A 15,338-nucleotide genomic window follows, 5' to 3' on the forward strand; every position below is an offset into this window, starting at 1 on the left:
GTAACTGCTTTAACTTCTGAGGAGAGTTCCTTTTCAAACCTGACCTTACAGTGAGAGGCCTTCCTTCCAGTTACTACCTCAGGCTGACTGCTGGATAATCCTCACGGCCAGCATTACCCCATTGCTAAATCCAAAGCCCCTCCATTTGGACAGCCAGCCAACAGCTGCCTTTCCCCAAACCCCAGCTCCCTAATATTAGCTCCCGACCTTCCAGCTCTTCCTGTAGTTTCTCATTCCCTCTTCACTTACACTCAGGTCTTCACTGGCTTAGGACTTTACTCTCTCTGCACACAATTCCCAAAAGTGTACAGCAGAAATGGTTTCAGATCATCAAGTTTGCTGTATCTTTGGAACTAAGACTGTAACAATTTCCTAGCTTGTCTACAGTTTTGCAGTTCATCTTCTTGAGAAAAATATGTCTTGTAATTTCACTTTTAACCTGATCTAAGAAATGAAATGAATGGCAAATATATGGCTACAAACTTATTTATACTAAGTTCATCAACACCTTTACTATGTGAATCACCGTGTGATAAAACCTCCCCTTTGCTTTTAAATGCGTATAGGACAACCACAAACCTTGTTTCAGGGCACACTAGTGAGTAACTTCTGCTAGTGTCATGTTTCTAAGCTGCAGCTCTAATCACGCCCTCCTTCCAAGTCTTCAGTGTTATAGTCTCAGGAGAAACAAAACAATCTTCTGCAATTCGCAGCCTGCCTCTCCACTTCCTGGGTTTCACCTGCGCTTCTGGAAGCAGCTGAGCGGCCACTTACACCCAGGCTCCCACACATCTGCCTGCCTTCGCATCTCTCTGCTTAGAGGGAGCACAGCCCTGCCCTCCCTATCTCACCTACCAACCTAATTACCAATCATCTTTAAGTACCTGAAATAAAAGATCTACACATTGCTGTGGCCTCCGGCCTTCCTCTTCTTGCTCTAAGGACACTCTCCTTATGCCTCTCTGAGGCAGTCCTAGCAGTCTCCGTTGCCAAGGCTCACTGACGTAAACTGAACGACTGAAGGAGGTCTCATTTTTTAACACCTATATGTGCTACATACAGCACAAATGCGAGCCTCCTGTGACCTGAGCTTCTTCTAGAGTGTTAACATGAGTTAAGGAGAGAGCACAGTAAGATGGCTCAGTGCACAGAAGTGTTTGATCCTCAAACCCACATGGTAGAAGGTCAGAACCCATTCCTGCAAGCTATCCTGTGACTTCCACACTCAAACCCTCCCTCCTCCCCATACCACGCTCCCCCCAACTCACACACACATACTCAGTTAAAGGAGAGACATGCAGAAAGAATCTGTGCAATGGAGCCTGGGCCTGTAAGATACCACAAGAGTAATCTTAATAAGCAAAAGACACATTAAAAGGGGGAATGAGGGGCTGGGGATTTAGCTCAGTGGTAGAGCGCTTACCTAGGAAGCGCAAGGCCCTGGGTTTGGTCCCCAGCTCCGAAAAAAAGAACCAAAAAAAAAAAGGGGGGGGGGCATGAAAGAGAAAAGACTTCAAATGTTTATCTTTAAATACACTTAAAAATACAAAAAAGAAAGAAAGAACAATGAAAATACAAAATCATAATAAGCATTTTTAGTTTAGGAAACAATTAGTGGAAGGGTTCTGAGATAACATTTAGTTAGAGGCAGGTAAAACTGCTAACTCGTAATGAACCTATACAATCCACCACGCACTGTTCTGATCAACTACTGAAGTCTCTCTCCCCACAATCCTGCAGCTCACAAACGCTTTCCTTCCCACTTGAGAAGGGAGCAAAACAAAGCAGGAAGACAGACAACATATGTGATAAACTATTGGCAAAGGGCCAGGCCACTCTTGGAACAGCGTTCAGGTCCAGGGCAAGCAGAAACCTCTGAACAGTTGTTCATATCATGAGTGGACTCTGCAGACCTGTTTACATAACTCTCAAATTGTCACTGCATCACTTTGACAACCATGAAAAAATTGTCTTGTTTTTTATAAAGGAAAAGGAAAAAGGCTGAAATTCTATTCATTAACAGCAGCAACAAACTAAAACTGAGCGTGTGGAGGCGTGCCCTGGATCCCATGCCCAGGACCCCAGGGCAGAGAGGCTGAGGTTGGAGGACTGAGCCTTGGAAGCCAGGCTGTGCTGTCCAGCATGCTGATCTGCATACCTCAGACAGTGAAAAGAGAAACACACACACACACACACACACACACACACACACACACACACACACACAATTCAATGAAAGTAAGATTATTTCAGAACGAGAGACAGCTGAAAGCTGGACCTAATAACAGCAATTTTGCATTCACATAAAAAATGTAAAACATATATATATGTGCATGTATATATGTATGCATGTATATATATGTACGTATGCATATATATATGTATGCTAGTATTTCATAACATAGATCAAGTATAATTTAGAAAATCATTTTGTTACTATAAAAAGTATTTCAAAACTTTAGCAACATGAGTATTTTTTATTTACCATAACTCAAGTTTAAATACTTTATAGAATAAATAGGGTCTTTAATGTGCTACTTGAGAAAAGCATTCTTAGAATATGGAAGCTCTTTTTTAGTTTTCAAAAATACATCTTCCAAATATGTAAATGAGGAGAACCATACCTGATATAATATTATGTCAACAAGTAATTTGGCTTAACTGTTAAGTACAAAATTTTACAAATTCGGGGTTGGGGATTTAGCTCAGTGGTAGAGTGCTTGCCTAGCAAGCGCAAGGCCCTGGGTTCAGTCCCCAGCTCCGAAAAAAAAAAAAAAAAAAGAAAAGAAAAGAAAAAAAATTTTACAAATTCAATTATAAAATATAATATTTCTTTATTGTAACTCAAAAAACCCTTGTAACCCTGGAATCTCATAGAACTCTGGGTGAACAGGAGCTGGGAAGACGGCTCAGCAGGGAAGAGCACTGGCTGCTCCTGTCGAGGACCCAGGTCCAGTTCCCAGCACCCATGTGGCGGCTCACAACCACCCATAATTCCAGCCCTGGCGGACCTGAGGCCTCTGCTGGCCTCTGCAGGCACTAGACATGCACATGGTGCACATACACACAGGCTGACAATTATTGTGCACTTCAGATAAAAATGAATACATCTTTTTACAACAGAAGCCTAAGTGAGATTCTGAAGAGTGAGAACGAAGGTCCTCGCTGCACTAAACGATGGAGATGCACTGTTTTCAAGGTGGTCAGGAATAGTCCTGCTCCTCCTCCACAGGATGCAGTGGAGCAGAAAGTACAGGACCACAGATCTGTCTCTCGGGCTCTGCAGAGTCTCTAAGAATGCAGACCGTACAGTCGACGAGCAAACATCTTGGGACAAATTTTAATTTACAAGAATAAAGGAAAAGCAATGAGCCACAAACCTTGGTCCAGTCATGGGGATGAGTAGAACATCCGGGAGGGCTGGATGCTGAAGAACGGGAATGCTGGATCCACCAAACTGCTGTTAAGAACACACATACAGTGATAGAGCACCCAGTGGTAAACCTCGCAGGCTTCTCTGTGTCACCGTGCACATGAGAGAGCACCCAGTGCATGTGGTAAACCTCGCAGGCTTCTCTGTGTCATCGTGCACATGAGAGAGCACCCAGTGCATGTGGTAAACCTCACAGGCTTCTCTGTGTCACCGTGCACATGAGAGAGCACCCAGTGGTAAACCTCGCAGGCTTCTCTGTGTCACCGTGCACATAAGAGAGCACCCAGTGCATGTGGTAAACCTCGCAGGCTTCTCTGTGTCACCGTGCACATGAGAGAGCACCCAGTGCATGTGGTAAACCTCGCAGGCTCCTCCGTGTCACCATCTCCCACTGCAGGCAGCTTGACTTAGGCCTATTTCAACATATTTCGTGGACTACGGTAACAGTAAACACACCTCTAACCATTTCCTCTCGGAGTCAGTATTATCCTGACGTCAGTGGGAAGGAGTGCTCGGGACCGAACATACTAGCAAGTGCTGAATTTTGAGTTAGAATCTCCCTACATTGCCCACACTTGCCTCAAGCTTTCAATCCTCCTGTCTCAGATTCTGTAGGAGCTGAAGTTACAGGCACAGGCTACCACACCCAGATCTGACTTCTTTACAGGATTCAATTCTGTATACTGTTCAATTTGAAAAAAACACAAACCATGCTTAAGTGATTTACTCTGAAAACATATCTTCTATTTATAGTGACACACAGGCACTGGGTACAGTGGCGCATATCTGCAATCCTAGCAGTTAGGACAAGGAAAGATGACCATGAGTCTAAGGGACATCTGAGCTACCCAGTAAGCGGTACATTGCAAATCCTAACTCTACGTGTGGAGAGTCATTTAAAGTTTCAGAACAAGACATTAAAGATATTGGTCTATACTGTCAAATTACTAACTATGACACATACCACCAACATTAGAGGCTATGTCAACTTTGCTGATATCAAAAATACTTTTATTAGAAGGCCAGGATTTTCAAAATCTAGTGTACTTAGCTGGCTAGACTAGAAACACATGCAGGGCCAAAAAGCTCCTGGCCTACCACACAGAGTCACTGTGGCATTTCTTTCTAGTTCTACAGATACACTACGAGTTTGAGATCATCTTTAGTGCCAGTATCCACATCACATAAAACTACCAATCAACGTAAACCAGGGACACCTTTCTTTGAAAATGTGTTGCTGAATATGAACCGGCATACTCTAATGCAGGCTGAACTAGACTGGGCACTATGTGTAGTCTATGGGAGAAAATATGCAAATATTTGACAAGTTTATGCATGAAGGCTGTTTATTAATGCTCCCATACTACCTGAAAGCGTAATAATAAAACTAACTGTCACGTGGCAGAATCCACACCCATTAGAAGTATGTAAAAATGAGAAAAAATTCCTTATTTGAGTTCACAAAGCCAACACGTCTCGTGACTCCTTCCAAAGGACATTTCAGACTGAGTACGCCCAGCAGATGACTGATGAGCAGGCTGAACTGCAAGTCCTTTCTCCCTGCATCCAAACCTTTTACCTTCCCTCTCTGCTTCATCACTTTGATGGGCATATAGTGAAACTACAGTAAAGAGATATTTCCAAGGACAGGAATTTTACTGTGCATTTGTGCTTAGCCCTACAGAAATTATTTTACATCGAGACAAATCTGCCATGTCAACACTTTTCTTTTACTTTTCCATCAGAACAAGTGAACCTGACATGAAAAGAAAACCATGCAAGTGACTGCCCCACATAGCAACACAAACAACTGTTTTATCAGGCCAAGCACATGGCCCGATAGCACTCAGTTTCTTTCCTCTACCCTTTACTCTTTTAAAGCAGTAACAAAATTTTCTTCTACTTTTATTTGCCCACTGGGAGCGATAAGACCACATGCCCAGGTGTGCGTGTGGAGGTCAGGGGCCTTTGTCAGCTCTACAATAGGTTCTGAGGAGAACACTTAGGTCCCCAGGCCTGGCAGCAATCACCTTTACCCACCACACCATTCCACCCCTGCTCCCCTGCCTCTCTAAAACCTCCTTTCAAAGGTATAACTTATGTCATACACTCCCCGCATTCCACAAACAGGTCAAGAAATGTATTGAAAAATACATTTAAAGGACTGCACAATCAGCACCCCAGACCAGTTTCAGGTTACTTCCAACCCCCAGGAAAGGCCCCCAAGAGCATTGGCCTGCACCCTGTGTTGCCATCCTAGGCAACCATTCATCTTCCTGTATTAAGTTACTTTTTCTAAACACTTTATGTAATACGACACGTGGTATCTTGTGTCTTACCTCAGGTCTTGAGGTTAATACACATTACTGTTCATATTACTAACTATTTACAATGCTGACCAGTACCTCACCACATGAACATTCTCTAATTACTTGTTACTAGATAGATTATATCTCCTGTTCACTACTAAACATAATGCTGCCATGTAAACTCATGGCCAGAAATCTGTGGACACACGTTTTACTTTTCCAGGTAGTCCTTGGAGTGTAATCACTGGGGTACACTGTACATTTCCACATACCTCTTTACAAGATGGCAAGACTTCCAGAGGTCTCATTATCTTACCTTACCAACTCTAATGTAGAAAGGTACCAGCTTCTTCCTTCTCACTAGCTAAGGGATGTTAAAACTCTTAAATCCCAGTAAGTGGACCAGAGAAATGGGCACATAGAACACCAACTGGTTTCCCCTCTGAGCTACTCTTGGCACATGCAGAGTCTGGAGTGGAAGGAGAAGGAAGTGTCCAGTCTCACTCTCCTGAACACCTCTCCCTCTGGAGCTAGGCTCTAGTCTATTATTTCCCTATCCAGGGACACTCACTTGGGCTTCACTGCTCAGATTTACTTATTTTGATTTATTCTATTATTTTGTGTGTGTGAGTGCAGGTGTGTATGTGGAGGTCAGCGGACAATTCTACCGAGTCGGTTCTCTCCTTCTACCTTTATGTGGGTTCTGGTTCCCATTCAAGTTACTAGGCTTATGCAGCAACTACGCCAACCCACTGAGCTGCCTCAATGGTCCCTCCTCTTGATTTAGCTAGAGTGACTCTATCCTATTCTAAACCATGGTGGGGTAGGACTTTGCAGAGGCAGCTGTTCAGGGTCAGCCACTTTCCAGTAAGGACCTCATCCATGCTCTGTAAGTATGCCCATAAACTCACTGGTTCACTCCAAAACATATTTCAAAATACGTGTAATTCTACAATTACTTAGCAGGTATCCTCATATCTCTGAACACATCTTAAATGTACAATGAGTCCTAATCATTAATGTACGCCGCTCATTATGCAAGTGGGCTTAAGGATCAAATGAACCTCTGTCTGTAGTTTAATAATGAAGCCCAGAGGACTTAGAAACTTAGACTAAGTACTAATAGTCTAATAAATTTAGAATCAGAAGTTCTAGGCTCAATCCAACCTCTCATCTCTTATTATATAACCATAAAACAACTTTCATAACTTAATTTCCTTATTTATGCAACTGGAATATCCACAAATGTTTAAATTTCTTTATTTAATATGGTGCTGTTTTGAGTTTAAATATATTACGTTTAAATATCGGGGCTGGAGAGATGGCTCAGCGGTTGAGAGCACTGTCTGCTCTTCCAGAGGTCCTGAGTTCAATTCCCAGCAACCACATGGTGGCTCACAACCATCTATAATCAGGTCTGGTGCCCTCTTCTGGCCTGCAGGCATACATGCAGGCAGAAAGCTGTATGACGTATACATAATAAATAAAATAAATGTTAAAAAAAATCTTAAATATCATATATTTGGTGTGCATATACCATGGAAATGCTGTCAACATATCATATAAATGTATCTTATTTAATTGAACATCTACTTCTAAAATATATTCCTTTAACTCTTCCACTATGTGTGTTTAAAAATGATGTGAGAGCAGTAAACTCTGGGTATTTTCAAGTTGAAACCTACAGACTATCTACCCGATTACCCATGGGGTTCTATGGCTCACAGTGTGGCAGAGTATCGTAGTATGACTGCCCAGCATCCCACACTCACACCGACCTTCTGAAGCTCTTCAAGCAGCAGACCTCTGACATGCTCAACTGAGCCTAAATGCGTATTCACTCTGACAGTCGTGAACAACGGAGGGTGTGACAGGCGAAGCAGCAGAGTCTCAAAGTTCCTTTCTGCTTCCTGTTGGCTCGAAGCAGACACAACCTGCAATAAGAAGACCCTGGTCTCAATGTCAGTGTGTAGCCATCAGTCTTAACATACTTCAGGAATGTTAAGGTAAACATAAGATTTAGTTTGCTTGATATTACTTCTTTGCTTTCCAAACTGTTTTAGAAATGGGATGGCCTTTCTTTATTTAAGCTGTCATACCTTGTGGATTTGGAAAGGGGATGACATTAAAAACTGCATCAATCCTTCATAAAATAATGTTCATCATTCTACACCTGCTGAAATTGACCACTGAATGTCCCCTTTCCTCTCTTAATATATAGTTCATAAGGCCTCTCGAGATAAGCATAACATATTTTCTCTTTCCATATAGTTTATCCTATGAACAAGATTCGGAAATAAGATGTAAAAATAAGCTTTAAAATCCCAGCTCCAATAACACTCAAAAATAAAAAAGCATTTTAAGTGGATTTAATTTTGCTAGAAAAGCAAACATTTAGAAGACTATCCAAGTTGCCAAGGGGTGGCAGGGTAAGATAGTTAGAGCATGCAGGGACGTTTCACTGGAAGGCAATCAACACTCATTGGGAATTTCTGTGCTAAGCATAGCCAGTAATCAGTAGCACTCTTTTTAAGATCTGCATGCCAAACCAACGCAGTGATTTCCCCTTAAGGTTGATGTCCCAAGACAATCTTGGAAAGTACTTATAACCTATTCAACTTTCATAGAATAAAACTTTATCCGTAAGAATTACTTCAAGGAAACCCATGCAAAAACAATGCTTTCCACTAAGGTTCGGTGGATTTCATGCCTATAATGCCAGCACTCAGGAGGCAGAGACAGGTGGATCACAGTAAGTTCACTACCAGAGTTCCCGTACAGCCACTACTATATGGAGAATCCCTACTTCGATAGATAGATAGATAGATAGATAGATAGATAGATAGATAGATAGATAGATAGACAGACAGATAGACAGACAGATAGATAGATAGATAGAAAGAATAGATGACAGACAGACAGACAGACAGACAGACAGACTTCTAACCTGCCTTTTTTCTAATCATTACATCTGAGCTTTAGTTGTCTGACAGTTCTGCCAGTTTGGATGAGTAACAGGACTGCTTAGACTGGTCTCCCTTCTTAAAACTGAAACCAAATCACTATACCAAAATTTATTAAACCAAAATGTAACAATTTGCAATCAAACAACTGATGGCATTTAAAGAGGCACTCACTATGCCCCTTTCACCTGAGTAAGTAATTAAAGCTTAGAGCATAAGCTTTAATGGAACAGGTCTATCTACTGTGGAAGCAGTGAGTTGTGTGGCCAGGGAACTTCTGTTGATTGTGTTACCCCTTCAGTACTAAGGGCACTGACAGGCATGTAACACTTTCTTTTTCTTTACATCTAAATGTGAGCACATATATTCATCTCCATCTCAGTAAGCATCAGTGGTGACCAAAAAAAATAGTTTTTAAAGATTCTAATAGACGAGTGGCCAAAACTAAGAACAGATTACTCTTTAGCTTTCTTTCTGCTTCCCCAAAAGTTGTATCTGAATTTTGCAAACATCTATGTACGTGACCTACCTCCTCGTTCAAAAAGCTCTCTTTGAGATAGTTTTCAACTTCAGGTCTCAAAGATATCTTTGGAAATACATACATTCTTTTTTTCTGCTGTAATTGTCCAAGAAAATGTTGGAAAGCAGTCTTTTTCTTTCTTTCCGAATTACAGCGTTGTCAGCCAATGGACGAGCACAAGAATGCCTTTCGGGGTTGAGTTCTGGAGTGAGCGGGGCCCAAGGTTTGTCCTTCTCGGGGATGCCGTGAGAAAGCTCCGAACTGCGACACTGCGCCAAACGCGGCTTGGTAACAAGTGTACCTAAGTGCAGATAGGAAAACAGCACGTCCACTCCCACACACTATTTTCCAAAACCGCGCCCCAGCTTCGGAACACAAAGTCGCTTCCTCGTCACTTCCAAAGTCGTTTCGTCACTTCCGGCGCCGGCTGCCCACCCTGCATCTGCCAATCACTTCCAGTCCTGCCCCCTGAAGGTGGTGCTTCTTCCCTGCCTAGTGGAAGCAGGTTCTCCGAGCCTCTTGAATGCTAATTTGAGCTGGCTACCTCACTAATCTGAATCAGGGAGGTTTCCATTTATTGTCCTCAGTGCAAGTAGCGACGGAGGCCTCCCTCGGACACTTTTACTTCAAAGACGTATTTATGTTAAGAATATGAATGTTTTGTCTGCATGCATACACGTGCACCACGTGCTTGCCTGTTTGATGCCCTGGAACTGACATTCTGGTTGTAAGCTATCATATGGGTGCTGACAATGGAACCTGGGCACTATGCAAGTGCCCTTAACTATTGAGCCATCTCTCTTACCCTAATACCCATGGTTTTTAAATGTGCAAATACCCGCGAGTACTCTGGTACAACTTAAAATCCCCGAATAGTGTTTTCACCTAGCCATGAAGCTCCTAGTTAACGTGCTTTAGAGCACAAGAGAGCCTTTCCTGATGGCAATGAGGTGAAAAGGGTTTAAAAATAACTAATCAAAGTCAGTCAGTTGTTTTATACTTGAACATTATGAACAGTTCTGTCTTCGTTGCTGAGGGGCATATGGTTTGCTTGTTGGTTTGTTCTGTGCTTCTTGTTGTTTTGGGCCATATCTCATAGGTAACTAGAGAGAAGGTTTTTGTTTAGTTTGTTTTTAATCTTTTAAGTGTGAATACTTAAACTACGTATAATTGCTCCTTTCTATGACATACCAAGACTTTACTAGGTGAAAATTCCATAAGACACTGCCACAGTTCAGCACAGTGGTTATAAACGGTTTTCAAGGAGTACAACAGAGCTCCAGGCATTGTAATAACTTTCCATGACCTCAAAAAAAAAAAAAAAAAAAGAAAGAAAAAGAAAAGAAAAGAAAAGAAAGAAAGAAAACAGGCTATGGACCAGTAGGCCGGTTTCTAAAACAAGTACCCAGTCTTCCCACAAAATCATGTGTCTGTGGTCAGTGCATGGGATTCTTTCCTGACCTCATCACCGGAAACTAAAAGAAAATGTCTGGGACACAGGTTTTAAGTGTTTCATGACATGCCTGAAGGGACATAAACATCTATTCACCACCACCACCCCCCAATAAGAGTGCGGTAGCTAAAGAAAAACCTGACAAGTCCATCTTGGAGAAATAGTTTGCTAGGCTTACTTACAGCAGGATGGACAGCTGCCCCACCAAAAATGACGACTCTGCCCACCACGCTATTTTATATGACTATACAATGACTACACAGCAGAGTTAGCAGAGAACTAGTTCAGAGAGCTACGCAATATAAAGTAGTTGAGGTGGCGAGATGAGTCAAATCTGGGAAAGGTTATGTGTTTATGTGCACCGGATCCTTGCTGTCACCAAGAACACAGTCCGGCCTGGGAAGAGTGGCCTGTTCTGCTGCAGTCAGGCAGGGAGAACAGGTAAATGACATCTTGCTGCAACATGGAATGCTTTGGCGGGGATTCAAAGTGCTAGACCATCCATGGGAATGAATTTCGACGGGCAACTTTGTAGTAAGCCCGACACTAGATACAGTTGAAATCTTGAAGAAATAAAACTTGCGCTTGAAAGTCCGCGAGGAAGAAATTTAATTTCTACACGGAATATTCATTGTTTGACATATAAAGGGCACTCCCTGGATGACTAATCAAACAGGGACACCTTTGTGAAGCAGAAAAGGAAATTGTTGTTAAACATTTGGTAGAAAGTAGTTCAGTGTTTCAGAACGCCTGAATAGTGATCAGAAAACGTCATAGATCAGCAGTTAGTAGACTGAGCATTTAGAGTGAGCATGTTCTGTCTAAGCAGCAGAAGACTCTTATACAAGCATAGCGCAGAGGCTATGTGCTCTTTAAAGGGGCAGTATGGCCCCTGAGCATGGACGGTGGGAGAAATAAATATGATGCAATGCCATCACCTTACGCTTGCATATGGCCTCATTTTATCTCTGAGGATGATCTGGGGGAGAGACTTAATTCCCAGTTCTATACTAATACATTACAGGGAACTTCTTTTTCTTTCAATGCCTTTCTCTTGTATTTGTGTGCATGAGTGTGTGTGTGTGTGTGTGTGTGTGTGTGTGTGTGTGCGCGTGCAGGAGGTGCAGATGTATGTATATATGTGTGCACATGCATGGAAGCCAGATACTGATGTGCAATCACAATTACTCCTCACTTTAGTTTTTGGGATAAGGTCTCTCACTGAACCTGGAGCTGGCTGACTCAGCAGCTTGACTGACCAGCAAGACCAAGGGATCTGCATGTCATGGGCCTGCCTTCCCAGTGCAGCAATTACCGGCTCACACTCCTGGCCCAGCTTTGTTGTTGTTATTGTTATTGTTGTTGTTGCTGTTGTTGTTGTTGTTATTGTTATTGTTGTTGTTGTTGTTGTTGTTGTTGTTAATCCAAGTGCTGGGCATCTAAAAATAGAATTTCTCCTTAGCCTCACTTATTTATTGTTGTTGTTGTTTGTTTTTGTTTTGAGACAGACGTCCCTATTTAGCCCAGGCTACTCTAGATTCACAATCCTCCTGCCTCAACCTTGTGAGAGACAGGGGTTACAGGCATTTCCAACGCCCACCCCCTCCTGATAATCTTAAGTTCTGTAAAGACAGCATAACATCTTTGCATATCCATTTAGCCACAAATCTAATCCTGCCAATACAGTGTCTCAGCTCTTCAGATACAGTTGGCATCGTCCGAGGAGCTACAAATTACAACCTACAGTGTTTGGGAAAGCCAAAGGAGGAATGAATGTAATCTAGTTCAAAATGCTGCCAGAAGTAAGCACACGAGCCTTTGGACTGGCTCACCATTAGTTCTCTAAGCTGTAGTCTACACCCTCCCTGGATTTCCTCATTTCTCCTGCCATGGTTATGGAGCATTACGGACCCAACTCCCTGCAAGCCAGACCTCTCTGAAGATTCAGCAGTCCAGCTACCACAGTCCTAAACACCTGCTGCTCTGTCCTCAGCGTGTACTTGACATTTGAGAAACAAACAGTAAAGATTCTGAAAATAAAATGCTTTTACCTTTATAATATGGGGTTTATCAGGTTGTTGACTGAATACTTTCTCGTTACCAATTTTACTGCTATGGTTCATATTCCAGTTCTTGCCGCCCTGGGCAAATTATTAAAGTTCTTACATTCCGTTTTTCTGATCTATTAAGTGGAAATAATACTTCATACTTCATAGTGTTACTGAAGACCACAAGTTACATAAATCGATCTAAAGAGTATTGGAAAGAGCCAAGCTTCACTAAGTGTTAGATATGACTAGACCCATGTTGGAGGAATGGCTGTTAGAATCTTCCCTCAGCGGGGAAGAACTAGGTGACCCAAATTCTAACAGATCAGGAGTTAACTAGTCTATGCAAGGGAGGAGTGCAGATTTCCGGTTTTCTAATAAGAGGTTATATAAATGTGTAATAGGCCCTGCCCTAAGCACAAGACTGAAACAAAGGGCAGGGTGCATTGTTTACACAGAGGATGGGACCCAGAGCATTGCACAGAAAGGTTCAGCTTCAAAATCCTCCTATGACTGACATTTTACAAACCACCTTGGCTTATGTGGAGTCCGGAAGAAAGCAAGCCACGTCCCCAAATGATGACACTGCACAAGGTGACAGCCTCCAAGCAGCTGTCGGGAGGATCACTAGAGAAAAATCTGGCAGGCTTGCTATGGTGACACCAGAAGTACAGAGGAGAGAGATGGAGCCCCACTGTTAACATACGAGCAGAGCCATAAACTAAAGATATTTTGGTCTGGTAAATGTTATGAAACTCAAGGCATTGTGTAACCTCTGTGAATTTCAAAACAACAGCTTCATCAGAAATTTATCAATATGTTCTTCTCTACTTTCAGGAATGATATATTAAACTGTTTGCAACAATCAATCATCTGCAGCATCTAAAAGTGGCTAGTAGGTATTTCCTGAATGAAATTATATTGATTTCTTTGACCAGATGGCAGAAAAGAACTTCCTTGTCGGTAATCAATCAACCCTGATTCATCTGGAAACTGACCAAGTGGATTAAAATCATAATTGACATGAAAGTGTTTGGAGTTTTTCAAGAGTGGTGTTTTTTTCCTTAGCTGGCAGAACACACAGTTCCTTGAACTCTTTTTTTTTTTCCAAGCTCTGTACAAACTGCTCTAACTTAACTGATTAATAAGTCGAACTCAATGCCAAAGACATCAAGTTTTTCCAAGTATCATCTGGTCAGTTTATATTGGTTCATCCTAAGAAATCTATATAATTTTCCTTTTTGTAGGCCTTGCGAGTTAACATTTTACTTTCTTGAAATTTCAGGGTTTTTTAAGCTAATTTAGCACTTATACCGTATTTTGTTGGAGACTTTTGAATGTAATTCTACTTCAATGAAAGTTGTCATTTCATAATATATTCAGGTGGTTATTCTTATCTAATGAACTCAAACATTATTTATTTTCAGGTGGTACCATTCTATACATCAATATTACCTCTTGTATACCAAAGGCAACACTCAAATTAATCTAAACAAAACCTTAAAGGGATCTTTAAAGAAAAGGTATTGTTTCTGAGCTACATTTAAGAAATGTATGTTCAGATTTTCTTTCATTAAATTCTTGACAAGCATTCCATATAGTCAATACATGTGCATAGTACAAACAAGTGTCATTTTTCTCTAACATCAATACATACACCAGCATTTATAAGTTTAGGCAACATTCAACTATTTTGTGAGCATCTATCATTTGCTTTAGTCAGGCTTCCTTTCCTTCAGGTTAGCAAAACTTACAAATTTCTAAATTCTTCCCTGAAAGGAATCTTAAGAGAATCTTCGACTTTTTAATAATGAAGCCAAGAGCAGAAATGACCCTTTAAACCTGCTTACGCAACCACGAACTCATTCAGGTTTATAGTCCAACGGGTGGTCATTAAAGCTATGTTTGAATGGGATCAGTACATCATTTTCCTCCGTATGAGAGGCTGGAGCTACAGTTTAGTATCATGAAGTTGGTGTGATCCTGTACTGGAGTCTTCACTGGTCTTTGAAGTGCAGCACTAGCGGGACATCTTAAGCGGCACTCACTTGTTACTTTACCATGTTAAAAGGTCAGGATGGTAGCCTTAAACTCCTTCACTGGTGGCCTCAAGGACTATTCTGGCCTATGAAACTTCCAGTTTTCAACTGGTTAAGGATTTTGAGGTCCACGACAACCCCTAACGCTTGGCCAAACTGATGGCAGCGTGAATTTAGAAACTTAACTGGACCTTGGCTACGGGCATTCCAGCACGCATGTCCCTATCAATTCCATTCAGAATTAAGAATCACACTAGAATCCCAACACTCGGACAGGAACGAAAAACCACTCCTCCCCCTGCAGCCAGAGGACCGCACCAGCTGAAGTTCTGCAAGCTTTAGGCGGCGAGGGACACGGCAGCGAGGTCGCGGAGGTGACCGCTGCTCGCGACCCCAGTCCGCGTTTCCTCAGAGTGACAGGAGAGGGAGCGCGCGCCGAGGAAATCCCCAGATCTGCCACTCCCAGCCTCCGCTGACGCCAAGGCCGCCCACGATCCGCACACCGGAAGTGTATAGGGAGGACCCGCCACGTCCCAGGCGCCAGCTGACGTCAGCGCGCCGACGTCACGTGCC

General features: G+C 42.3%; 1 protein-coding gene across 8 annotated transcripts in view; it reads right to left on the minus strand.

Annotated features, from left to right (window-relative positions):
* Positions 1 to 15,211, minus strand: part of Nsun6 (NOP2/Sun RNA methyltransferase 6) — a 43,203-nt gene extending 27,992 nt beyond the window's left edge. For 2 of the 8 annotated variants that reach the window (XM_039095798.2, XM_008771869.4), the window contains exons 1-3: positions 9,235 to 10,580; positions 7,521 to 7,676; positions 3,381 to 3,457 (exon numbers count right to left, since the gene is read on the minus strand). In XM_039095798.2, coding sequence (XP_038951726.1) covers positions 3,381 to 3,457; positions 7,521 to 7,676; positions 9,235 to 9,309 — 308 coding nt within the window. In that variant the 5' untranslated portion in view covers positions 9,310 to 10,580. Of the gene's footprint in view, positions 1 to 3,380; positions 3,461 to 4,012; positions 4,117 to 7,520; positions 7,677 to 9,234; positions 10,581 to 15,083 lie in introns of those variants that run through there. The other 6 variants (XM_017600572.3, XM_039095804.2, XM_063276498.1 and 3 more) reach the window with 5 other exon arrangements.
* Positions 15,212 to 15,338: the final 127 nt, after the last annotated feature.

Source organism: Rattus norvegicus, chromosome 17 (assembly GCF_036323735.1).
Source record: "Rattus norvegicus strain BN/NHsdMcwi chromosome 17, GRCr8, whole genome shotgun sequence".
NCBI lineage: Eukaryota > Metazoa > Chordata > Mammalia > Rodentia > Muridae > Rattus > Rattus norvegicus.